The sequence below is a fragment of the Hibiscus syriacus genome, unplaced genomic scaffold, assembly GCF_006381635.1.
Source record: "Hibiscus syriacus cultivar Baekdansim isolate YM2019G1 unplaced genomic scaffold, ASM638163v2 tig00111402_pilon, whole genome shotgun sequence".
NCBI classification, from domain to species: domain Eukaryota; kingdom Viridiplantae; phylum Streptophyta; class Magnoliopsida; order Malvales; family Malvaceae; genus Hibiscus; species Hibiscus syriacus.
Genome location: NW_024063082.1, coordinates 535,292 through 562,432, shown reverse-complemented (window position 1 = coordinate 562,432; position 27,141 = coordinate 535,292). Strand labels below are relative to the sequence as shown.

Sequence of the window (27,141 nt, the reverse complement as noted above, 5' to 3'; positions counted from 1 at the left end):
CACCGTGTGATTCCCTTGGCTCGTCTCTTTCTGAGTTACTGATCACGAAACAGGGATAATTTTCCTCACTCTATTAAATTATTATTTTCGTCTCTCTCTTTTATATCTATAAAAAATAAATATATTTATCATTTTTTAGAAATAAATTTATCATTTTCTTTAAATATATCTCCTACTAAAATTATATCATAATCATGTTGAAACATAAATTACGAAACGGAAAGAGTATTATATTTTACTTTTCGTGAACATTATGTTTGGAACCTAAATAATATATTCATGAAGGTCATCATATTATGTCGCTTTTGAGGAATCTAAACATATCCTCCGTCCTTAATGTCGAATTATGGAGTATCTTTAAGGTTTGTATCTTGCTTGGGATCATAATCATTATTTAGAACGACAATACGGATATGATAAAGATTCTTTCTCCTCCTACTATCAAGAGTCCTACTACTATTATACGTGCAATCGCTGCTGTCTAAGACAAACTTTGGTCGATAGAATTCGAACATATTATTGTGCATTTTGATTCTTACTGCTTTCCTCCTTGATTGGATAGTCTCCTCCAAAGAGATCTACTCGGCCTCCCATATGTTAGTTTGAATAGTTCTAATATGCAATGACTTTTGTCTCCTTTTATTATTCAAAAAAGATATATTAAATTTAAAAATTATTATAAATAAAAAAATTAGAAATCAAATATTTTTATTTTAAAAAATAATTTGAAAGATTATTGATATAACACGGAAATATTAGTACATATTCATTAACGGATAAAAGTCAATTTTTATTTTACAAGATATCAAGTTAAAATTTTATGGATGAAAAAAAAAACATTGAGAGGGCTTTACTCTTTATTTAGGAGTGTGATTCAATTTAATTATAAATATAATCAAGACATATGTGATTATCAAATAAGAATAGGAGTCTGATTCAATTCAAATTTAAATATAATCAAGACTCATGTGATTATCAAATAAGAATAGTAAGTTGTCAAATATTTGTAATTTTTAATTATTTGAATGCATAGACTGACCAAAAACCCAAATTTATTTTTATCCATAAATTATCAGAGTATTACTATCTGAATTTAAATTAAATATTATTATCTGTGAATCAGTAAAAATTATTCGATTTCCAAAGAAAAATTAATACTCGAATGAATAAGAAAAATTTACAAGTGAGCTTTAGCAAACAAACTGCAATTCACAACAAATTATGACACCTATATACGATTGTCTTCACAACCAATTCCAATTCCAAATAAAAATCAAGGATGAATGGCCATGTATGTAACCAAGGGGATAATAGATTAGAAGCCAAAACCCCTACCATTTCTCATCAGAGTGATGGTAAACACTTCCTATTTTGCAAATAATTTAACAGATTTGATTAAGGTAATAATTGAAGTTGGCCATCTCAACAAGCTGAAGATAGATAAGCTTACCTATCTTAGTAGCACATGAAAACCGATCTAGGAAAATGAATTGAAAAAAAATGAAGTACTTGCACTTATCAAATGCTCCAAAAGAATACTGAATCAATAGAGAACTCAAACTTGCTCCAACACAGACTGGCGCTTTGAAGCGCGGTGACGGAACTATGGTTCCAGCCGGAATGATGGAACGCCAATCTGCCACTTTTTCACATCATACCTATCATTGCATGCCTGTACAATCTCATCGATTTTGAATCCTACACCTGCAATGAAATAAGGGGATAATTGTTTCCAGACAGCAACTAGAGTGACAACTAAACAAGTGCAACAAGAGGAGTTTAGAGATGACTCCGTAGGTGTATACCTTCCGATGTAGTCATGTTGGAACAGTTGCTCTTTATCATAACAGCTATATCTGTAGGAGAAGTTCTAGCAAGGTCGAATTTCGCAACTGAAACTTCCAAACATTCTTGTCAAGTTGGAAGCTGAAGCTTGTATTCCACAACCGAACGCTCGTAAAGCAAAGTTCCCCAGAAAAAGTACATCTGTGAAATCAAATTTGATGCTTGCTCAGTAGCTTCTTCAGAAGAGACATCTTGAAACAGCCCATCTAAACCCATTTTCTGCAGATGGGTCTTATACTTGTCGAATTTGGAGAGTCCTTTCAGTCGTTTCTCCTTCATTTCCTCCCACAGATGCATACCCTTCTCCATGCTGTCCTCTGCCTGTTATAAAGTTGCAGGACCTCCTCGGAAGCCACGGCTCGTAAATCAAGCTTTCTACCAACGGCATGGTACCAACAGAGTTTTGCTTGCTCGAACTGCTGTTGCCCCATTGCAAGAAAAGCTTCATAAAAATTTGGTTTGATAATCATTGCTTCCTCGTACCTCTTTGCTGCCAATACATATTCTTTCTGCGCCCACTCGTATCCGCTCGTAATCTTTGCTGGTTTGGATTCCTTTGAACCATCTTCTGCAAGGAAATGCTCCCCTGCCCTTGACATATGAACATTCCCCCAATTGAACATAGCCAGAGCTGCCATCTCTTGGAACTTATCCGCAGCAATTTCAAAAATCTCCTGCGCGTCTTCACTTGTCACTGTCTCCTCCATTGCTTCCGCATACAATTTCATCCCAAGTTCATGAAGATTCAAGTAAGAATCAGAATCAAACCTGTCGTAACCGGTTTTCGTCCGGGCACGAATTTTTACTTGACGGGAAAAGTGATGTGAATAAATTAATGATTTTGATTTTTAAAAAAATATTTTGGGAGTCACCATCGGCCTTTTGGGTCAGGTAGGTCGAATACCTAAAAAATCATCTTTTAAAAGAGTTTTTAAGAAAACATCATTTAAAAGATAAACTAGTATGCGTTTTAACCAAAAATTCGTTCTTTTTAATAATAAAAAGGGATTCGTGGTCGGTTACGTTTAGGGAAGGATTAGCACCCCTACAACGCCTAAAATTGGAACTTTTTAATTATAAATTATCTCTATTATTAGAAATTTAAATTTTCAAAAATATATTTAATTTATAATCCTATTATTTCAAAATTATAATTATGAAAAAAAATATTAATTTATATATATTTATAAATAAAATATTTATTTATTTAGAAATATCAGAAAATGACTTCTAGGTGCCTTAAGACAGCTCTTTTCTTCGATATTAAAAAATAAATAAATAATTAAAACAATTAATATATAATTTATAAAATAGGATATTTATTTATTTAAAAATATCAGAAAATGGACATCCAGTTGTTTTAAGATTGTCCTTTCTTAATATTGAAAAATAAATAAATATTAAAACAGGATTAAAATAAGTTAAAAGTAAAATAAGATTTTAATAAATAAAATAAATATTATTTATATATAAATATATATATTTATGGCTAAATAATAATAGTAATAATAATTAAAAGTAAATATATAAAATTAACATATAACTAAACAATGAATAAAATTAAAACTATATATTTAAAATAAATAAAACTTGTAAAAAATAAATAAAAATTGAAATTAGTGACTAAATTATAACCTAATAGAATTAAATATCTAATTCATAATTAATTATTTAAAATTACTGGGATTAAACATGTTATTTTACTCATTTATTAATTTACAGACTAAAATAAAACTATATTAAATTCGAAAGTCAAATTAAAATAAATTGAAAAATGATGTTCGGGGTTTAAAATATTAATTATTAAAATTAAAGGACTAAATATGTCATTTACCTAATATATATTGTTTTATGTAAAGGACTAAAACGAATATATGTAAAATTCGAATACCAAATTAAAAGGATCTACAATTTACTTTAGTGACTAAAATGTAAGGATTACAAACTAGGATGACTGCGGAAAGGGTTTGGCCATGCACGAAATTACAGATATACCCCTCCCAAAACGACATCGTTTGGGAAGGGGTATTTTTACCCGAAACGGCTGGCCCTTCGGGCCAGCTCTCTCATTTCTCTTCTCTCTCTAGAGAAGAGAAATATCATTTCTCTCGCTTCTCTCTAAAAGTCACCGACCGGCCACCATCAACGGCGCCGATCACCACTGCCGGCCACCACCAACGGTGGCCGGAATTCTCAAATTACCCTAGAATGTAGATCTCGACCTCCTAAGGTCGAATATGGCCTTCGCTTGTCCTAAAACGCTTTAGATCGTTCTAGATCTAAAATAAATCGAAGGTTTTACCTTCGGTTTTACAATGATTCCGGTGGTTCCAGACGGTTTGGAGGCTTTCTAAGATGGTCATTTTTCTTCTTTCTGGTTATTGGGTGTTGATTTGTTTCGTATTCTGCTCTCTGTTTGATTGCTCCGTGGCTGTTGGTCTCCTCTTTCTTTCTTCTTCTCTCTTCTCTGTTTTTTTTTCTCCCTTCCCTGTTGTTTTTGTTTACAGGGAACCAGTGGCTTTTATAGGCCTCGTCGGAGCTTGTCTCGGACCGGTCACAAGAGCGGATTTCGGTGAGTCACCAAACTATGTGGTGACTCACCCCTAGAGCAGTAACATAGGTGGCCATCTGGGTCTTCTGGAGCATTCGACGAGGGGCGGCTGGAATGCTCTTGGAAATGACGACAACCGCGTGGTACTGGAGTGTCGGTAGCTGGACGTTGGACCACCTGGCAGAGGCGGCGGCTGGCCTTCTGGAATTATCAGAGGCGGCTGGAGTGTTAGGGTTTAGAAACCCTAGCTGAAACTCCAAATCAGTTCAGGGTTTCCTTTTAGGTCTGTGCCAGTTCTGGTTGGGCCTGGGATTTGTATTTGGGCTCCCAGGATCTGGGGTTGTAATTATTTTTTAATAATAATAATATATATAATAATATATATAATATTAATAATAATATTAAAAACAAAAATAAAAAAAAATTAGTGTTTACAGCTGCCCCTCTTTGCTTATTCTTGTGTTAACAAGAATAGAGCAAAGACGAAAAAAATAATATTTTTTTTCATTTTTCTTCTTTTGAGTAAGACTGAATATGTTGAAAACATCATTCCATAGGTCCTAAAAACATCATGCACTGAAGGGCTTACAGATGACCCTAAGGCTTTGAAAACATCAAAAAGCTCCCGAAGGCTTTTTGGAAACATCATGCACTGTAGGACTTAAAGATGACCCTAAGGCTTTGAAAACATCATGCACTGAAGGACTTACAGATAACCCGAAGGCTTTTGAAAACATCATGCACTGAAGGACTTACAGATGACCCGAAGGTTTTTGAAAACATCATGCACTGAAGGACTTACAGATGACCCGAAGGTTTTTGAAAACATCATGCACTGAAGGACTTACAGATGACCCGAAGGTTTTTGAAAACATCATGCACTGAAGGACTTACAGATAACCCGAAGGCTTTTGAAAAATCATGCACTGAAGGACTTACAGATGACCCGAAGGTTTTTTGAAAACATCATGCACTGAAGGACTTACAGATGACCCGAAGGTTTTTTTGAAAACATCATGCACTGAAGGACTTACAGATGACCCGAAGGTTTTTGAAAACATCATGCACTGAAGGACTTACAGATGACCCGAAGGTTTTTTTGAAAACATCATGCACTGAAGGACTTACAAATGACCCGAAGGTTTTTTTGAAAACATCATGCACTGAAGGACTTACAGATGGCCCGAAGGTTTTTTGAAAACATCATGCACTAAAGGACTTACAGATGACCCGAAGGTTTTTTTGAAAACATCATGCACTGAAGGACTTACAGATGTGGGAAATAGTTTACTAAGTAAAAAAACTAAGGAAATCGGTTTCTTACTATTCAACAATTTCATTTTAGAAAAGATAAAATGAGAAACTAGGAAATCGTTATCTCATTATTTTTTTGAAATAACATGTTGATTGGGTAACATGCCCCAATATCAAGATAATGCTCATTCTTATGGATTGCGTCCATCTATTCTTCAGATGTTGGCGTGATTCCTGTATTCGAGGTTTTGAATTCTACCTTCTTCTTGTAAGGTATTGTTCATCATGAATCTTCTTTTTTATATGAAGATCTGCAAAACCTTATGTTTGAATGCAATCATATGTATAAACGTAATGCATTATCTATTATGTAAATGATATTCTTATGAATGCATGAATGTTGATGCAATCTTCATTTGACTTCAAAGTGGTGAACTAGGTCTTCCTTCACTTCATCATTTACTTCAAGGGTCACCTCTGGATATCAGTGTAGCAACTTATGCTATCAAGCTTGCATTGCTGCAGAATCATCTGATCAACTTGTATCTTTGCGTCTTATTTGCTTCATGAAAGTCTCAGAGGAAATGTTTCATTTATGGAACTCTTGCCGTAGTCAGAACTATGACTTTGATGCCCTATTTTGTCTTTGGTAACACCGACTTTCTTTGTCTGGACTTGTGTAGAAATCCAATAAAGCTTTCATCTTTGAAAAGAGAATCTATTATCTTTAAAAAGAGAATCTATCATCTTTGAAAAGAGAATCTATCATCTTTGAAGAGTGTAGATGTATATATGCCTGACTCAGCAGGGATTAATTAGGAGAGCAATGTTTGTTCTGATTTGACTCTTGAAACACATCACAAGGAAGATTTATTCCAATTACTTTCATGTCTCCACATATAATCAGATCTCAAATAAGGCAACTTAGACCATATCATGTTGAGATGCTTAACAACAACCTGTCGTTCAACCTTAATTGGCGCCACTAGTCTCTTGTTGTTAAAATTTCAGCTCTCCTTCTGTGGAAAGAAATCTTCATTATATCTCATTTCTAATCTTGGGGTTGAAGAAGACAAAATTTATCTTGGATCAATAAAGGAAAACCATATGATAACAATATTGATTTAGTATCGGAATAACTGGTTTGTAAAACATTTGACAACACATTCATCATTTCCTGTGGTTTCTGCCCAGATGTAAAATATTTGACAACACATTCATCCTTTCCTGTGGTTTCTGCCAAGATTTCTCAATCATTGAAACTCTTTGCATATTTGTTCAAAGCTTTTGTATGATGTCACAAGATCACTTGAGAACAAAACTCAGTGGGGATACAAGTGAGATCTTGGTATGACCAAAAAGTCGGTCAAATTCACAAAATATGCTAGTGTCGAACTGAATAAGAGACACTAACTGATCTTGATATCATCTCGGGCAAGGGCAAGTGTGATATTGATTACGCTTTATTCTGTAATGAGCATTGTAAGAAGTAGAAACACACCCACTATAAGAGCCATGTATGGAAAGATATCCGTAGAATTCTTGACGCTGGGGATGAAACGCACATGATAAACCAAATAGATGAAAACTCAGTTCAGTCTAGCTGGCAATGATAACTCCAGTAACATCGGGAAAGAGCAATATACATGAGCTTCTCTCTTCAATGTCATCAAGTAAACAAAATTGATGTGAAAAATAGCTTCGTAACCTCAACAGTATGGTTGAAATTAACTGACATGAATCTCAAAGAAATATTTTCAATTATCACCGACACACAAAAGGATAAATTCAGAGTTCGAGATCTCGAGGAACTAATCCTTGGATCGAATGGTCTACAAAGGGGACCATCTTTATTCATGCAACCATGATGTAGCTTAACAAAGAAAACACTGTCATGTGACACATGGTTTTAAGAAGATTGGGTATTTGAAACCATACTTGTTGAGTAGATATTTGTTCAACAACAAGACCCTAATGCAACTGCCTGATGAACGAAGCAATTATGTGTAATCAGATTGACTGTTATTGTTTCATCATTTTTATTCTTCATATTTTTCTGTCTTATTAGAAATATCTGCTCAAGTCAATGATTTTTAACGCATGATGATGTGGGCCTTCAGCATGCCCCAGCATTTGCTAATACAAATATTCAAAAATGCATCAACAATCCTAATTTTGATTGAAATGGGCTTTCAGCCTACCCTATCATTTGCTTCTTGCTGATATGAGCTTTCAAAATGCCCCAACATTTGCTGATACATATGTTAAAAATGTGCTCAACATTACTTCTTGTTGAGATGAGCCTCCAAGAATGCCCAAATATTCATATTGTTGTGAGCCTTCAAAATGCCCCAATATTCTATTTCTGGTTGAAAATGGGCCCTCAAGATGTCCCTCTAGATTTGTCTGATTCACTCTCAATTTCTGTTTGACTGAAATGTCATGATCCCCACGAGGTCCAATTTTGACAATGAACTGTTGTAGGTACTTGTGGCTTTATTCATGCCCCAAATCTGTTTATCTTGAATACTCTCATTCTGGTGTCACTAAACAGTAGTATTGTCAAGTAACTGGAGAAATTTTCTTCATGTTGTCACAAACTTAAGAAGTACTCAATCATTCTGACAGAAACGTCTGAGATATGTGTCTTCTGAATAAGGTGACCATTTTTTATATCTGGAGGGATTTAGTCAGACAGAGCAGTAAAAATAGCTTGGTAATCCGTTCCAGGCTGACACAGTGGCTTATCATCTATCAGTGAAGGTCATCTCTGAAATATACTTTTCTGTGGGAGAGAAACCAATTTATGCAAACAGTAATCTGATACAATAGCAAGACTACATATACTGTGGTACAGGCTCTTGAAAAATCCACACCCATGCAATATGTTGATTCTGATAACAACTCATATGATTATGAAGCGATCTTTCAAGATGATTTCACAGATATTGATAGTTCTTCTGATATCGAGGAAATCCTGAATTCTGATTCTGATGAGGAAAATAAATTGTTACACTTGACAAAAATGGGATTCTCAGAGGTTGAGGCTTCAATAACCATGGAGATATGTGGTCCAGATTCATCAATTACAGAATTGACAGATTTTATATGTGCTGATCAAATGGCTAAGGCTACTGACGCACTTCTTATGGTAGAAGATAGGAAGACATTATGCAATGATCCCAATTACAAGCAAAGGTGAAACTTGGGCTATGATTTTTGAAAAGGAAAAAGCAGAGGAAGCTTGAAAAGAAGCTTCTTAATGAAGACGATCATGCAGTTCATCTTTCAATTCCAATGATTGGTTCTAGGGTTCCTACCGAACCAGATCAGATAACTCAAAGAACATTTCCAGAAGATGCTATTGGGTCTCCTTATTTCTACTATGAGCAAATTCATCTTTCAAATCTAATGATTAGTTTTAGGGTTCATACCAAATCAGATCAGATAACTCAAAGAACACTTCCAGAAGAAGCTATTGGGTCTCATTATTTCTACTACGAGAACGTGGCACTTGCTCCAGTTAATGTTTGGACTGGAATATTACAGTACTTATTTGATGTAGAGCCAGAATTTGTAGATTCGAAGCATTTTCATGCTGCTACACTGAAAAGGGGCTATATTCATAATCTGCCAATTGAGAACAGATTTCCTCTTATCTTGTTTTCTCCACGCACTATACATGATGCTTTTCCATTGACAAAATGGTGGCCTTCCTGGGATTCACGAACAAGTTGAACTATTTACAAACATGTACAGGAAGTGCCAAATTGACATAAATGATCTACAAGGTTCTTGAAGCTTGTGATGATGAGCCATCTTCGAGTGTCCATAAGTATATTCTTGATTAATGCCGAAAATGGAATCTAGTATGGGTTGGAAGGAATAAAGTTGCTCCACTTGAACCTGATGAGGTGGAAATGCTTCTAGGTTTCCCTAAAAACCATACACGAGGAGGAGGATCTGCTAGAGACATGTTCCCCGGTGGTATCAATATCCTGTCTCTTTTCTCTGGAATCAGTGATGTAGAGGTTGCCTTCTACTGTCTTGGTATACCTTTGAAAAAAATGTGCAAGAACTGAATGATGATCGATTGGAGCAATTGATGAGTAGATTTGGCGGATTCGACCTTGTTGTCGGTAGCATCCCGTGTAACAACCTTAATGGAAGCATTAAACATCATCAAGATGGACTCGAGGATTTTTGTTGGTGTATTTTCTTGCAATGACTGCCACAGTGACTGTCTATTCTGCTGCTCCAAAATACACACTGCCATATCCCACTCTTCCCTAACCATGGAAAGGTTTAGTTGATGGTAAAACTGGTTATCTCAACTTTTGGAATCATGTACGGCATATAAGTGTAGAATCTATTCCAATGTCTTATTCTATGCCATAAGTTCTCAATTTCAAATTTAGCAATCTTCTGAAGGACATAATGGATATAATCCTGACAAGGAAAATAATCGGCATGGAAGAGGCAGCAACAAGACTTGAACCAGTATCACAGTATAACCAGAGTGCAGATGGTGGACTTGTTCATTCCCATAATATACCTTAATGGGACTTATAACTCTGTGATGTAATCTTCTAGAGAACAAGGATTGATGGCTGGAGAAAATAATTTGTCTGGTGATGCTTATTGCCCTCAGCATGAGATAAATGATAATCTTTCTTGATGAATTGCTAATAATATCACATGAGATCGTTACAAGTTCAATTCTCCAGACTTTCTGGTTTCTTGGACAACTTGCTTTCAAGAAAGTGAAATGCTTCATCATTCTGGCATTATTTTTTCTTTTTCTACAACAGAGGTAGAATAAGCAACAATTGCTTCAAGGACCTTTCTCATTTGAGACTATCCTGTTTGAAAATGTTTTTTTATCCTTTCTTTATCGAAGAATAAAAGAATTTTTCAAAGTAATGCCCTTCTCAGGTTCATAATAAGCATGAATTCAAAGAATATCAAAAGAATCAACAATTCTTTAATGTTTGAGAATTATAGCTCTTTGACAAGTATCAATATTTGGTTTGATTTCAGGATGGCTTTCCTATTTTATATGTTTACATCTATTTAAGATGTCACTCCTCTCTCTCTCTTTGTGAACTTTGTCACATGCCTCACTTTGAGGACTTGGTATTTTAACCGGATACGTACAAAATGACGCAACTAGGATTGCCAATCACTAGACCTTCTAGAGTCCTTCCATTTCAATTCTCTGGAATCTTTCATTTAGACTCATCTAATCAAATTAGTGCGAAAATATCGATCTAAAAATGAAATTTCTGAGTGATTGTGTGAAGTTGACTATAACAGGTGTTTCACAACTCCCTTAGTCCATTTGTTAACACATTTACCACTTTGGCTAGCTGAATTCAGCTTTATTGTATATAATAATATAATCACCTTAATCAGGTTAATTGAAACTTATCCATAAAGCCAGGGCGATTAACCAATTGCTCTAGAGGGACAGTTTTATTGCATATAATAGTATAATAGGCTAGCTAAATATTATCCATAAAGCCAGGGCGATTAACCAATTGCTCTAGAGGAACAACTCAAGCTTTATTGTATATAATAATATAACATGGGTATCCAAATCCAATTTTTTAAGCTTGTTAAGAAGAACATGTTATAGTCTAGGTGTTTTTGGTGGAATTCAGAAAATCTCTTTGTTAGAGTTCAATTCTCAAGCAACTGACTTAAACTAGATTTACCTATTTGTGAAGATTATGTTCATCATCAAACGTCATCAATAGAAAAATACTCTAGTCGGTTTTGTAATGTAATACACCAACGGTGCCCCATGTTGTACGCTCCTATATATAAATACCAAGCCTTTTTGTAATTCCTTTCAATAGGAGAAGGTTATCTCATATTTGTAATAGGATAGTGTTTGGGTGTATTTCATCTGAGGTAAGGTCAATGGTCCTTGTTTTTCTGGTTTTCAATCCTGATATTTTGTCAAAGATTATAACTCTAATCATGCAGAGTTTTTTAATCCATTTGATATTAAAAGAATTGCAAGATTGCAAAATTGACTCAATGCTCATAACCTTAATAAGCAACACAAATTTATTTATTGCACAAAAGGTGGAGAAATGAACAAAAACAAGTTTAAACAGGATGCTGAAAATAGAAAGGTACTACAGTGGTAGATAACAACTTCCACTTGTTTATTTAGCCTACTCCATCATTCCAGTAATGTTGGGTATGTAATTTGCCCAAGATTTTCCTCATTTGCCCCCCATTTCTTGATTATCTTTTGTGTCAACTTCTTTGGGTAAGCCTTCAGATACATAACTCTTTACTTTATTCTGAGCAGTCTCTATCATCATCTTTTTCTTCTCTGGCTGGTAATTGAGCTCATTTTTGGATTCAGAACAACTTTTACTAAGGATGACAGCCTTATCCTGATTCTGAACACATATTGTGGCTGTAATTGGAGTAATATTCACCAGACTCTTTGTATCCAGACTCTTTTCACTGGTCTTCAGAAAATTTGATACATGCGTTTGAGGTTTCTTCAGAGTTTCATCTTTCCCATTCATTCTTAAACTTGTGGTCCAGTCTCGAATTACCTCTCCTTTTACTTTTTTATTTATAATCAGAGAAGTATTGAGAATTGAACGTTTTATCTTTGGCTCAAGTACTTTGTTTTCTTTATTTTCTGCGGTATGTACTTTACTTGTTTTGATACTACCAACTCCATTTTGATGTTTAATTCTTGATTATTTGACCAAAACAGATTGGTCATCCAATTCTATGATTCCCTGAACCAAGAGGTCTTGAACTCGTTGTTTGAAGCGACCACACTTTTCAATGGAGTGTCCTTGGGCTCCAGCGTGATAATCACAAGAGAGTTTCTCATAATACCAACTCGGGTATGGAATCAACAAAGGCTTAGCTCGACATGGAGTAATAATCTGGGCTTTGAGTAACTCAAGATATAACTTGTTGCATGAAACTGAAGGAAACTTGGGTAGAATTTCCCCTGACATCACTGTCAAATTACAATTGTTTACTCTGCTTTCTTGAAGACCTTGTGACTGTTTGCTTTATTTAGCTTTCTTCAGTGGTACTGAAATTTCTTCCATGCTTCTCTTCAACTTGATCTTTGTCGCATTATCTGGGGTCATACCCAATTTTTGGAGATTTATCGAATTTTCACATTCCCCGACAAGGTCTTGGTCATTTGTTTCCATTGTATTAGCTACATCATTCATAATCCCATTCAAATCTTTCACAACAGGATCCTCTAAGGGTTTCTCTCCATGGATTACAATATTCATCAGGTCTATCAATTTGGTCAGTTGTTCCTTTGAATCATTCTGGAATTTTTTCACTTGATCAGTCATCTTTTATTGTGTCTCGATAAATTGCTCTTGTAGTTTCTCAATTCTACCAACCCTTGCTAAAATCTCATTCATGGCTATTATCTTTCTTTAGGAAGACCAAGTTAACTCCACTTTGATTCTGTCATAGAATCCTCCACGAATTACTCTCATGTTTTCATGTTTAAATGTATGTAAAATAATTTAAAACCAAATGTAATTATGTAAAAATGAAAATGTAAATACAAACGTAAAAAATGCAAATGTAAATGCAAATGTAAATATGTGAATGTAACAATAAAAATGTAAATTGTATAGTACAAAAGCAAATATAAGAGTATAAATGCACAATGAAAAATGCAAAGATGCAAAACGCAAATGCATGTATGAAAAGGTGTTTACTCAAGAGTGATCATCTTAGAACATATTTCATTGAACACAAAAGTTTCGATACATCAAACAAAACTTTACATATAGGGATATCTTTCACTTCTAACTTCTCCAAAGTCCAGTTAGATTCCATTCATGCTCAAAAGTTGAGTCTTCAGTCTGTTTCATCTCCTTGTAAAGTCAGCTAAATCTATCATTTAAGAACCATATTGCTTGTCTGGACTGCACTTCTTCCATGACATTCTCTTTCATTTTCTGTGTCATTTTGCTCATTTTCCCTTGTAAGAGATCCTTTCTGTCCAAGAAGTTCTTGAACAAGATCTTCATATATGTTGCAGTTCTTTTTCAGTTTTGTAACCCATGTTATCCACTCTTCTGGGATATCTCATATGCCAACACTTTGAAAGGCTTGACTGATCTTCTGAAAATCTTCATGTATGGTTTTCATTTCTGTGCTCAATTTCTTGTTTTGGTCGTTCAAGTCCTTCAAATAACATGCTTGAGCTTCATAAAAACATCCTATACTTTGAATGCCCTGACTGATACTCTTACCATAGACTGCTTTTGGTATCAATCTGGCAGGATCTTTGTGGAGTACTTTTGGTTTTAATATAACAGGATCTCTGTGTGCTTTGCTTGCTTCTATCCTCGTGGTTTCTTCAGGATGTCTTCCTTTGGCTGCATCATATTTTGTTTGATCATAAAACTTTTTGTCCATTTACGATTTCTTTCCAATTTGATGAACAGTTTTTCAAGTAAACACCTTTTGGTTATGTCATGATCATGCAATTCAAACAAAACAAATTAATGCAAACAGGTTAGAGTAATGTAAAATGAGAAAGGAAAAAAATAAACTGGTTAGTACCAATTAATAAAAAGAGGAAAAAATCCTATCTATCATGGCATATAAATCATAACCTCATGTTTTCTAGTTCCATGCTTTGTTTGGAAAAATTGACCTAACTGCATGATTTCCAGTTCGCATGCGTTTATTTAGTAAAAAACAAAAGTTATAACTTATTTCCCCTTTGTGTACACCTATTTTGAACAATATTTCGGCATGATTTCAGATCGGGAGAGTTTCTAGGGTTTATTATATGCAGGTTTTCAGTTCTAGGAGTAAAGGTACTCGAATTGTCCTTGTTGATGCCCCCTTGGGCTGTCAATCCTCAATCCTAGTCCATTACAGACTTAAGCGGATCGAGTTCAATTCGAGGGGACACATTTCTCTATGCCTGACACGGAGAATAAATTCTCACGAAGACATAGAGCATATGAACCCCGAAAGTTACTTGCTAGGTCTGACACGGAGAATAAATTCTCACGAAGACGTCGCTTTCACTCCCACTTAAAAGGGACAAGCTTGATTAGAAAGCTTATGTTATGCAATGCAAGTGTTGTGTGTGAGGAGAAATGTTCAAACCTCTAACAAACAAATAAAATAATTAATACTTGAATAAAATAAATAAATAATAATATATAAAAATAATAAGTAATAAAAAATTTGAAAGAAAATAATTAAAAATTAAATATATGAATTTTTAATTTCTAACTGATAGAGACAATTTACAATTGATTTTAAAGTTTGACTGATTCCCAGCGGAGTCGTCAAGCTGTCGTAACCGGTTTTCGTTTGGGCACGAATTTTTACTTGGCGGGAAAAGTGATATGAATAAATTAATGATTTTGATTTTTAAAAAAATATTTTGGGAATCGCCATCGGCCTTTTGGGTCAGGTAGGTCGAATACCTAAAAATCATCTTTTAAAAGAGTTTTTAAGAAAACATCATTTAAAAGATAAACTAGTCTGCGTTTTAACCAAAAATTCTTTCTTTTTAATAATAAAAAGGGATTCGTCGTCGGTTACGTTTAGGGAAGGATTAGCACCCCTACAACGCCCAAAATTTGTACTTTTTAATTATAAATTGTCTCTATTATTAGAAATTTAAATTTTCAAAAATATATATTTAATTTATAATCCTATTATTTCAAAATTATAATTATGAAAAAAAAAATTATATATATTTATAAATAAAATATTTATTTATTTATAAATATCAGAAAATGACTTCTAGGTGCCTTAAGACAGCTCTTTTCTTCGATATTAAAAAATAAAAAAATAATTAAAACAATTAATATATAATTTATAAAATAGGATATTTATTTATTTAAAAATATCAGAAAATGGACATCCAGTTGTTTTAAGACTGCCCTTTCTTAATATTGAAAAATAAATAAATATTAAAAAATGATTAAAATAAGTTAAAAGTAATTAAATAAGATTTTAATAAATAAAATAAATATTATTTATTATATAAATATATATATTTATAGCTAAATAATAATAATAATAATAGTAATAATAATTAAAAGTAAACATATAAAATTAACATATAACTAAACAATGAATAAAATTAAAACTATATATTTAAAATAAATAAAACTTGTAAAAAATAAATAAAAATTGAAATTAGTGACTAAATTATAACCTAATAGAATTAAATACCTAATTCATAATTAATTATTTAAAATTACAGGGATTAAACATGTTATTTTACTCATTTATTAATTTACGGACTAAAATAAAACTATATTAAATTCGAATGTCAAATTAAAATAAATTGAAAAATGTTGTTCGGGGTTTAAAATATTAATTATTAAAATTAAAGGACTAAATATGTCATTTACCTAATATATATTATTTTATGTAAAGGACTAAAACGAATATATGTAAAATTTGAATACCGGATTAAAAGGATCTAAAATTTGCTTTAGTGACTAAAATGTAAAGATTACAAACTAGGATGACTGCGGAAAGGGTTTGGCCATGCGCGAAATTACAGATATACCCCTCCCAAAATGGCGTCGTTTGGGAAGGGGTATTTTTACCCGAAACGGTTGGCCCTTCGGGCCAGCTCTCTCATTTCTCTTCTCTCTCTAGAGAAGAGAAATATCATTTCTCTCGCTTCTCTCTAAAAGTCACCGACCGACCATCATCAACGGCGTCGATCACCACTGCCGGCCACCACCAACGGTGGCCGGGATTCCCAAATTACCCTAGAATGTAGATCTCGACCTCCTAAGGCCGAATATGTCCTTCGCTTGTCCTAAAACGCTTTAGATCGTTCTAGATCTAAAATAAATCGAAGGTTTTACCTTCGGTTTTACAATGATTCTGGTGGTTCCAAACGGTTTGGAGGCTTCTACGATGGTAAGATGCTCATTTTCCTCTTCTTTCTGGTTATTGGGTGTTGATTTGTTCTCGTATTCTGCTCTCTGTTTGGTTGCTCCGTGGCTGTTGGTCTCCTCTCTTTTTCCTGTCTTTCTTTCTTCTCTCTTCTCTGTTTTTTTTTCTCCCTTCCCTGTTATTTTTGTTTGCAGGGAACCAGTGGCTTTTATAGGCCTCGTCGGAGCTTGTCTCAGACCGGTCACAAGAGTGGATTTCGGTGAGTCACCGAACTATGTGGTGACTCACCCCTAGAGCAGCAACATAGGTGGCCATCTGGGTCTTCTGGAGCCTTCGACGAGGGGTGGCTAGAATGCTCTTGGAAACGGCGACGGTCGCGTGGCACTAGAATGTCGGCAGCTGGACGTTGGACCACCTGGCAGAGGCGGCGGTTGGCCTTCTGGAATCATCAGAGGTGGCTGGAGTGCTAGGGTTTAGAAACCCTAGCTGAAACCCCAAATCAGTTCAGGGTTTCCTTTTGGGTCTGGGTCGGTTCTGGTTGGGCCTGGGATTTGTATTTGGGCTCCCGGGATCTCGGCTTGTAATTATTTTTTAATAATAGTAATATATATATATATAATATTAATAATAATAATAATTTTAATAATAATAATAAAAACAAAAATAAAAAAATTAATGTTTACAAAACCCAACGCAGTTCTTGAACAGTTGTGCAAACTGGACAATCCAATCCTCCATACAAGTTCCCTTAGTAGCTCCAACACGACAGCCTGCATTACCATTATCAACAACATCATTCAATTCCTCTTCTCTATTGACCACCTCCTCTTTACCTATTCCTTCATAAGCCGGTTCCCTTTTTGGATTAGTTTTAACAATATAGAAGCGAAGCGTCCCACCAGCAACACTGGAAGATGATTCAGCCAACCTAAGTTCATCATTGGAAGTGATTGTAACCAAATCACCCTCTGGATCCCTGTATTTCACAAGGACACCCTTCAATCCAGGAAACCTATCTTGAGCAATATCCCTCAGCAACTTAGTATTACAATTCACCGATATTTGCGTCCTCCGAATATCCTCTCCGAACACCAGTTTCACCAGCTTCGTAATCGTTTTTTCTTCCACAACAGGATTCTTCTCTTCCTCAATTGTCTTTACAACAACCTCCTTATCATTAACTTTCTCAACACTAACCTTCTGCTCCACAATGACCTTTTCCTCAACCCTTTTCTCTTATTCAACCTTAACATCAGTCTTTTCATTTCTCTCAACATGTTTTCTTTTGTTGCTCTTCTTTTTCGCCTTCTCATTCACCACTTTACGCAACTGTGTCGCCCTGCTGACAGACTGTTCATTATCGAACAAACTGAGTTCATTTTCATTAACAGTAATCATTCATTTTCGTTTGGGGTGCTATTTAATATACATATAACATATATAATATATAATTTGAGAATATTTTTCGAAAATATATATAATATATAGTTTTAAAAACGATTTTTAAAAAAAATATAATATATGGTTTTAAAAGCATTTTTTAAATATATATATAATATATAGTTTTGAAAACATTTTTTTGAAAACATATATAATATATAGTTTTAAAAAAACATTTTGAAAATATATATAATATATAATTTTAAAAATACTTTTAAAAACATATATAATATATAATTTAAAAAACATTTTTGAAAACATATATAATAGGTAATTTTAAAAAACATTTTAAAAAAATATATATTATATAGTTTTGAAAAACATTTTTCGAAAACATAATATATAGTTTTTTCTTGAAATGTATATATATATATATATATATATATATATATATATATTAGAACACATTTTATATGATTTATTTATTTTTATTTTTTCTTCATTTTCTTCATTTTTTTTCTTTAGGTCCAAAATGTCTGAAGTTCGAGTCCAGCAGAAGCTCAATCGGGTAAAGAGCCTGATCCAGCCCTAACCCGATTAGGGTTTTATGTCTAGCAAAGGGTGCCGCACAAATAAGGGTCGTTGGATCTGGACCTTTGATCCAACGGCCAAGAAGCATCAGGAGCAGCACGTGAAGGTCACGCGCCAACGTGGTTACCAACCGGCTGAGATCCCCGGGACTGAACCATCCCGGGATGGTCGGTCGCACGAATGACCGAACAACCTGAAAATAACGGGAACAACCCGTTGAGGGCGAAAACAAAACATTGGCGGTGGGGATAAATACCTAATCAAATTTGTCAAACAAAGGATAACGGGAGGCAGCCAAGCAACACAGAAACATAGCGAAAAACCCAAGCATCACCGGAGCATCAAGCAACCACAATCAACAAAATCGAATCAAACACCAAAATATCACAGAAAAACCAGCAAAAAAAATCGAAACAACAACGCAAACCACTTGAAAATCGCAAGGAAAATTACAAAAAGAACGAAGGAGAAGATTTAGTCGTAGCTCGTCAGAAAGGAAAGGTCGTTGGATTTCGAAAGGAAACTGATTTAAAAGGTAACTACGATTTTGAGATCTTTTTTATAGAGACAATTTTTATAGATCAGAGGTAAGTAATTCGAATCGAATATTTAAATTTTAATGTTAATTTTCGTAATTAAGATAACCGAAAAATTAAAATGCACCGAAAGGGCAGTTAAAGGGTACTAATCATTCCTTGACTGTAACCGACTCCCGAATCCGACATATTTCTGGTAAAACGCAGACCAGGTAAAATGGTGTCCAATCAACCTAAGTAATTTTTTTAATAATCGGTGGCGACTTTAACATATTTTATTTAAGTCAAAGTCCAATTTTGAACCCACCCGAGGGACTGGTTGCGACAGTATCCAAAGCAGATAAATTATTGGGTTCAATTGTTAAAACATTACAAACATCCCTATAAGCTAAATCAAATCTATTCAAAGCTTCATAACACCTAACCCTTTTCAACAAGGCCTTGCTATATCTAGGAGAAACCTCTAGAGCCGAATTGCATTCATTAATGGCGCGTGGGTGCTCGCCGATACCCAATTGCATGTAACAAGCAGCCATGTTGCTGCGCAAATAGACGACATCGATGTGGTACCGGGGGTGGAGGTTAAAGGCTTTTTCGTACTTTAACATCGCGCCTTCGTGGTCGCGTTTTTGGAAGAGACGTTTACCTTCTTCTTTGAGCTCTTGAGACATGTTTATGAAGAACGCCGCGTCTTCGTCGACGGCCTTTGTCGTCCGGTGATCGCCGCATCCTCCCCCCGCGGCGGACTTGTTTTGCCTGTTGGCTTCCAACACTTTCTGGGCCGCTTCTTGAATCTTCTTCTTCCCCGTGGGCTTCCCCATTTTCTGGATTAAGAATTTCCCAATAAACAAAATTAACAAAGAGAAAACAATACAATAAAAGAAATTTTAAAGAACTTAACGCTAGTTTCAAAGGGAATTTGAACAAAACAAATGAATCAGATTTCTCATAATTTTCCCATTATTTGTATTATATGATAATTGTATCATACTGTTGTTATTGTAATTATTTATTTATTTTGTTTTCTGTCGGGATTTGGCTTTCTAAGGAAAGGTCAACGTTGTGTAGGGGAAATGGAAAAATTCACTTTCCTAGCGAGCGCGTTTAGTGAACGGCTCCATCTTGTGAAGCAGCCGTGTTGGCGTGTGGGTTTCTTACTTCGGAAAGCTGGGGACATGAAATTATATGTGGAATTAATGATTAAGTTTTCATAAATTATATTGATTTTATCGAATTATTTTTAAAATTTTCTTATAAAATTTTGAGTCAATAACACAAATTATCACTAAGCTATAATACGTTATTTTGTTAAGTCATTGATTATTAAAAATTATAAAATTATCTCTTAATTATAAATATCATTTTGTTGGATTCACCGACTATTAAAATTTATAAAATAGTCATCCAGTAATTCATATATTTCAAACTCGTCATTTTTCATTAAAAAATTAACGATCGTGTGAACTAGACGTAAATTTATTAACTGAAATATGATAAAATATGATTCTAGAAACGTTTGAGTTGTATTTTGTTGATCGATTTATTGTTTACATAATATCGTCGAGTCAATGCTTGAAAAAAAAGACAGTACTAGTAGACACCATTAAAGTATGATTTTATCATATCACAGTTAGCAGGTTAATGTTCAACTCAAACAGACATCAATTTCTTAACAAGAAATGACGATTTTGGAATATATGAATAATCGAATAATCATTTTGTAACTTTTAATATTTTATGAACTCAACAAAATAATATCATATAATCAGATGATCATTCATTAAATTTTAATAGTTGACGACTTAATAAAACAACAATCTATAATCAAGACAATTCTATATTTTACCCTTAACATTTTTATCCTTAAAAATTTTGCTGGAGTTATCATACTTCTTAATACCATTAAAAAAATAAAATTAATCAAAAGTCATGACATCAGCTCTTTATATATATTTTCTAATTTTCGATTGAGAATTATTAATTGCAGTAAAAATAAATTAAACATAATATAAAATATTAAAATAAAGGAATGGTAATTTTCATCTTTCAATTTTTACTTCAATTTATTCCTCATTAGTTAGTTTTCGGTAATTAGTGTTTTTTTTTAATTTATTCTTTGAATGATGTCCTTTTTTATATTTGGGTTTAATTTAGTTGTATTGCTTAAAATAAAAAGTTGTTATAAATTTTGATTTATTTTTTTTCAAATGTGCATAAAACATTTGAGATTTTTTCAATGGATTAAAAATAATGATGAAAATTTTAATTATGTTGATGAATTAAGTAATGAAATGTAAATGTTTGTCTAACAATATAGACATTTGAATTCAGAATTTTATATCTAGAATTCGATGAAGTACAAACATTAAAAAAACAAATTAACACGTCGCTAAAATAACAAAATTTAATCATGAAACGGTACTATATAAGGTTTTTTTTTAAACGTTTCGAGAATAATTTAAGTAGTAATAAAATTAGTCCTTTTAAGTAGTGATTTAGGGTTTAAGAACATACTATGGAGATATAAAAGCTTAAAGTGAGTTGAATTTGGGCTTTGTTTGATACATGTTATGCGTTGGTGACATGGCTCTAAAAATAACTCTGATTTCGTTTAGTAACAAACATCAATTTCATTTAACAACAAACTTTTTGGGAGATTGGTTCTTAGCCTGACAAAGCAAGTAGCTTCATCTCCACCTCTTCCTTTTGTGTAATAGAGAATTTTTAAAATTAATTAGTGAAATTAACCGACCTTTTTCCAATATGTAATAAAGTAAGAGGAAATATGATAGTAAGTTGACTCAACGCCATGTTGAGAAAAACTTCCATGGAGATCTTCAAATTATAAAATACCCTTAATGTGACTCGATCCCACAACCACAAGTTAATGAGTAAAATATTTATAAATATTAAATAAAAGCGATTAATTCTATAGTTTACCCTAAAATAAAATTAGTAATATCGAAGAAATTGGTCTTTAAAATTTGCAAATCTTACGAAATGATAATTTGACTAGAATTTATTGTTTAAAATCCAAAGTAAAATGTAGCCGAGGGTTAAAGACGCTCCAAAAGTAGAATAAATGGGCATCCTACGATTCGGCAAAATGGATTTGCGAAGGCATTATTTGTTTGAGAGGCCTCAATTCATTATTGTTCCCAACTCCCTGCTGGGACCTTCGCCACTCCATTACCATTTAGTTTCAACAACTATGAAATGTTGGAAATGGGACCCAAATAACATACCGACCCGAAAATGGAATCGACCCGGATTGTCCAATATCAACATCAATCTCCGAAGGCAAACTTGGATTATAGTGCATCGTTTTCGCACTCAAACCATAGGTCCTTCGTTTCTCCAACCACAAAATTGCTGTTTGAATTCAAATAAGTGAACAGAACAAGATAATAGATCTAAAGCGAAAGAAGAAGGGAAACGATGCTCAGTGAATACGAACCGGAAAAATAAAGGAATCATCTAGCGGATTTGTTATGAAACAAATCGCGCAATCGAATTTCCATTACAGGCGTTATCTTCATAGCATAGATCCCAACTTCTTAAAGATCCTAACTTCTTAAAGATGCCCAAAAAAAATTGACGGAAAAGAAAACGAAACAAATAAGCTGATTGAACGGTAAAACCCTAGACTGCGTGTTACTCTTTATAAAGAAGGAGCTGGATCTGGATTTGGGTTAACATAGAAGCCCACTAACTAAATATCCATTCACCGGTCCAGGCCACCTTTGTCGTGTTTTAAAATGGATTTTTTTTTATAAAAAATGAATTTATAATACTTTCGTATGAGTTGGTATGAATTTCCCCTCGCCTGAACTAGCAGGCGGTAAGCACAACATATGTATGCCTATGCTTACATGTACTATGGACATTTGACTTAAATTTAATAAATTTTATTATATATAATTTAATTTTTAAATTTAATTTTAAAAATAATTTAAGTTTAAGTTTAAGTTAATCAGATCATCAAGTTTTAATTTAAATTAAAAATATTTTGAACAACTCAAACTAAGATAATAGTATTATTATTCTTTATATATTTGAAAGTACTTATAATATTTTTTTCTCCGTCTTTTTTTTCAATTAAGTCTTATTTTAACTAATAAAAATAACACATATACATATATTGAATCAGATACAAGAATTTATCTAAAAAAATCAAAAAACGTTTCTAATAAGAATAGATATTTTTAAACTCGATATCTTTAAACTCGAATCTAATCAGATGATGAATAAAGTATTGTTGTAAGTAGATTAAACTCAGATGAATCATAAGCTCGATCGGACTCATGATCATATCTACACAAGGCTAGGCGTATGGACATTCAAATCAAGCGGATGGTAGGATATTACCTTAAAAGTAATTTTTATTCCAAGGTCAGTTTTTCAAAATTATTTTTAAACCACAACTGTTCTAAAAATGGGAAAACCCTAAACCCCCCCCCCCCCAAAAAAATAAACAATCATGCGAGCACATGTTGAGAGAACTAAAGTCTAAAACAATAACCAGTATGTGAAACCCGAAAACCTTGGAGTCAAGGCAAGTATATGCAGGCAAATATACAACATACAACGCCTCTTTAGCCCATCCACCTCAACTTTATAAACTCCTTTGTCATGATTTGCGACAGCTTCGGATCTCGACACATACCGATGACTAAACCGAAATGCTGATATACCCCCATTGGTTAATCGGGAAAGTAAGTAGATCACTGCTACCCCCACATGATTAAGTAACCGATAATGCCTCGACCAGCAGCTATTTTCCCAGCTACGGATCACAAGCACATTCTGTAGCTACGACATAAGTGCAGCTGATAACAGGTTCAACAGTTAAGACACCAGAAGCTCACTGGTTGAAGGAAATCCTATACGTGGAAGTCCATCATGATTTGACCTGCCCAATGGGGCTATCATTTGAACAGTTCCAGCAGCAAGATAAAAGTCCCGAGAGTCCTGACTCTACAGGTTGAGCAATATCCCTTTCTCGCTTGCGTAAAACTCGAACAAACTCATCTGAGCTTAAATGCCCATCGCGATTCGAATCAAACAAATGGAAAATGATCTCAACAATATTGTCTGTAAGAGATATGCCACAAACCTGTAAATGCATAGATCACCCAATCAGGATTGTTACCGCAAATGTATGGTATTCGGAATTGGCAATCATTGTGCATGGCAGATTATCAAAATTCAAACCAAACGGCAAAGTTTCTTACTAAAAAAATTCAAAAAGAATGTGAAAAAGGAAAATGATGGAACAAGGTAAGAATTTGAAATGAATTTTAAAATACATGTTAGAACACCTAAAGACTTACATGAGATGCTGCTCGTTTGAAGTCATCCTTTTTCAGTAGACCGTTAATTTCCCCATAACTAAAAAGTGCCAAAGAAAAAGGCTGCAACTTTCTACGCAGCTCAGCAAAATGTTTGAATTCGATCAAGTTGATTCGAATCTCCTTAAGATGTGGCATGTCATTTAATTCATCGACGGGCTCAAGCAGCCTATCTAAATGACTCAAATCAGCAGAAGCAACCATGGATAATGCAAAATCCTTGGCCGATATGGTTCCTCGTCCTTTGTAGTCATAATGATCAAACTCTAATCTTAGCATCTACAAAACATAACAAACATTAGTTTGAATGACAGTCATCAACGAGGAGAAAGAAAAAGGTAAAAATGTGAACCCCAAGATAGGAAAAGAAATTCGATGAAATTTCCCATGCATTACAAGCCTTGAACAAGTTTAATGATGCCTTTCAATCTGACAAAAAGACTCAGCTCCTTAAACTATAAAAAAACTAAGTACATAAAATGCTTCCGCCTCTTTTTTTCTCCATCTTAACACCTATCCTCATGCTATAACAAAATCCTCCAAGTTTGTCAAAGCTTGGTAGGCAACAGACTAATACTCTCCTGCCAAGAATATCTTAAAGCATCCACGATAATTGTATGTATTTTTTTCCTTCTCAAAGTTACACTAATATCAGTCACAGCGTAAGAGCTAAAGAAATATCATACATGAACATTAACGAAAATGATTACAGTTTTGTTAAGACTTGGAAGATGGGGCCTCACCTCATCCTGCAAATCTCTCATGAATTGAACAAATTTATCATGTTTGAGGCGTGCCTTTCCATCTTTTCCGAAGAAGTATTCCACGAGACCTCCATCCTCCACCTGACCAGTAAGTTTTAACGACCCAATGCGAAGTCCATCACAGTGGACTGCCCCTAGTCTGTTATTAGCTCGCATCAAAGCCATCACTTTCTTAAATTCCTCCTTATCAATCTCACTACATACAGACATTTATAGTCAATGACTTGCATGTAAAGATAAAATTGAAAATGAAGCAAACACCACTAGTTCATCATATTACCCATTGTTGTCTACATCAAACATTTTGAATGCTATGGAGAAGCTTGACTCGGGTATGCTGAGTAATGTTACAAAAAAGATATACCTGCTCCGAAAAAATGATTCAGGAGTTTGCATCATCCAAATAAAGAAGAAAAAGAATACCTAAGACTTGAGAGTATGTTTAGATGTGGGAGTGGGATATCAACCTCACTTACTCTCTGAAAGATATAAGTCCATCACTATTCATATCAAAAAGCATGAAAAACTCCGAAGGATCACAGCGTAACTCGCCAGGACTCCTTTCCCCGGTCAAATAACCATCTCTAACAAGGTGGGATTCAGATGGAGGAAAAACAGGAACAACAGCTCGCATCAGATCAGCTGGTCTCATGAGTAATTCCCCTTCCGGGGTTTGAAAAGAGGCAAAATACTCGAAAACCTGCAAGCATGAAGATACTATGACGACCAACCAAGGGATAAACATTAAAAAACAAAAATGTTCATAAAGATACCTTATGAAAACCAAATGAATGCTTGCAGTATACAGTAAATCATGAAGGCCGCCTCCCCCCCCCAAAAAAAATACTAGAACAATATAATCTGCTTCATTTATTTACAATGTAAAGACAATAAACCAATTATTCCACGCAAGTATTCAATCATTTACCTTTTCCGGTGGACTCCCCAATCTTAACCGTTTCTCATAGTTAAAGAAAACTTTCCTTCTATACACCTCTGCAATAGAAAAAATGAAAATGTACCAGCAAGTATTTTTCACTACTAATTAAAGCAAAAAAGGATTGAGAAACTTGACCAAGAGTAAAAACTAGTAACCTCCGAAGATGAACTTAGAGCTATAGTCTGGGAGGGCTAGTTTGCGAAAGACGCCTTTTGAACCATCGACGTTAGAATCGACGCTTTCCACTGACCATTCATCGAAAAACAAAAAGGGTTTTTTGAAAAGAGCAGAATCCCAATCCGTAGCTGAAGTTGAGTACCAGTAGAGTGTGCCTAAGCTGGAACCAACAACGACCCCGGAGACCCATTTTATGAAAGTTCTGGCAAAGGAACTATTTTTATCGTTGGGGTTGATATTTGAAGCTTCGGTAAGAGGCAAAGACGAGAAATGGCAGGTTTGGAGTCGTTGTCGGATGAAGAGCACCGACGACGATGTTCTTTTGAGAGAGGTTAAGGTGGGCATGGTTGGTGGATGTGATTTTTGCGGTGTTTACAAAGGCAGAGATGGAAAAGGAAGTGGTTTTTTCATAGATTCAAAGTAGAAAGTGGAAGATGCTGGGAAAGAGATGATTTGATCGAAGACTTTTTGGGATCTTTTGGATATCGATAAACAGGTACGGCAGAAGTTAATTATCAGTCGGGAGTGGGACACGAAGAAGATCCGAATCACAGCCGCCTAAAAACCCGACGACCCGAGGGGGTATTCGGGCCTCAACAGTCATTTTGTTGGGCTTTATCTTGTCTATTGTATGATTCAACGGGTGAGAAATTTTAACAAAATCAACATGTAATTAGGAGTTTTTATTGAACCCATTAGATGTTTTGAGTTTAAATTATTATACTTATAGAGTATGTGTACTTTATCGATAGTTAAGAAATATGTTAGACTAATACTATCTTATAATTATCTTATATTATACAAAAAAATACTTTTTATATGAGTTTAGCGATCTAAATAA

The 27,141-nt window shown here is 34.2% G+C and overlaps 1 protein-coding gene, 1 non-coding gene and 1 pseudogene across 2 annotated transcripts; all 3 read right to left on the bottom strand.

Moving 5' to 3' along the window:
* Nucleotides 1-1,403: 1,403 nt before the first annotated feature.
* On the bottom strand, nt 1,404-19,959 carry LOC120162218 (annotated as a pseudogene).
* Nucleotides 19,960-22,107: 2,148 nt separating this feature from the next.
* On the bottom strand, nt 22,108-22,252 carry LOC120162577. Its single transcript, XR_005519560.1, has one exon. It is a non-coding gene; the product is annotated as a small nucleolar RNA snoR145 (small nucleolar RNA).
* A 1,297-nt stretch (nt 22,253-23,549) lies between these two features.
* On the bottom strand, nt 23,550-26,797 carry LOC120161664 (calcium uptake protein, mitochondrial-like). The gene is made up of 7 exons (XM_039171881.1): nt 26,279-26,797; nt 26,112-26,179; nt 25,660-25,883; nt 25,464-25,547; nt 25,163-25,379; nt 24,402-24,698; nt 23,550-24,184 (listed from the first exon to the last, which is right to left on the bottom strand). The coding sequence occupies exons 1-7, from the start codon at nt 26,643-26,645 to the stop codon at nt 23,969-23,971; spliced, it is 1,473 nt and encodes a 490-aa protein (XP_039027812.1). The 5' UTR covers nt 26,646-26,797; the 3' UTR covers nt 23,550-23,968.
* Nucleotides 26,798-27,141: the final 344 nt, after the last annotated feature.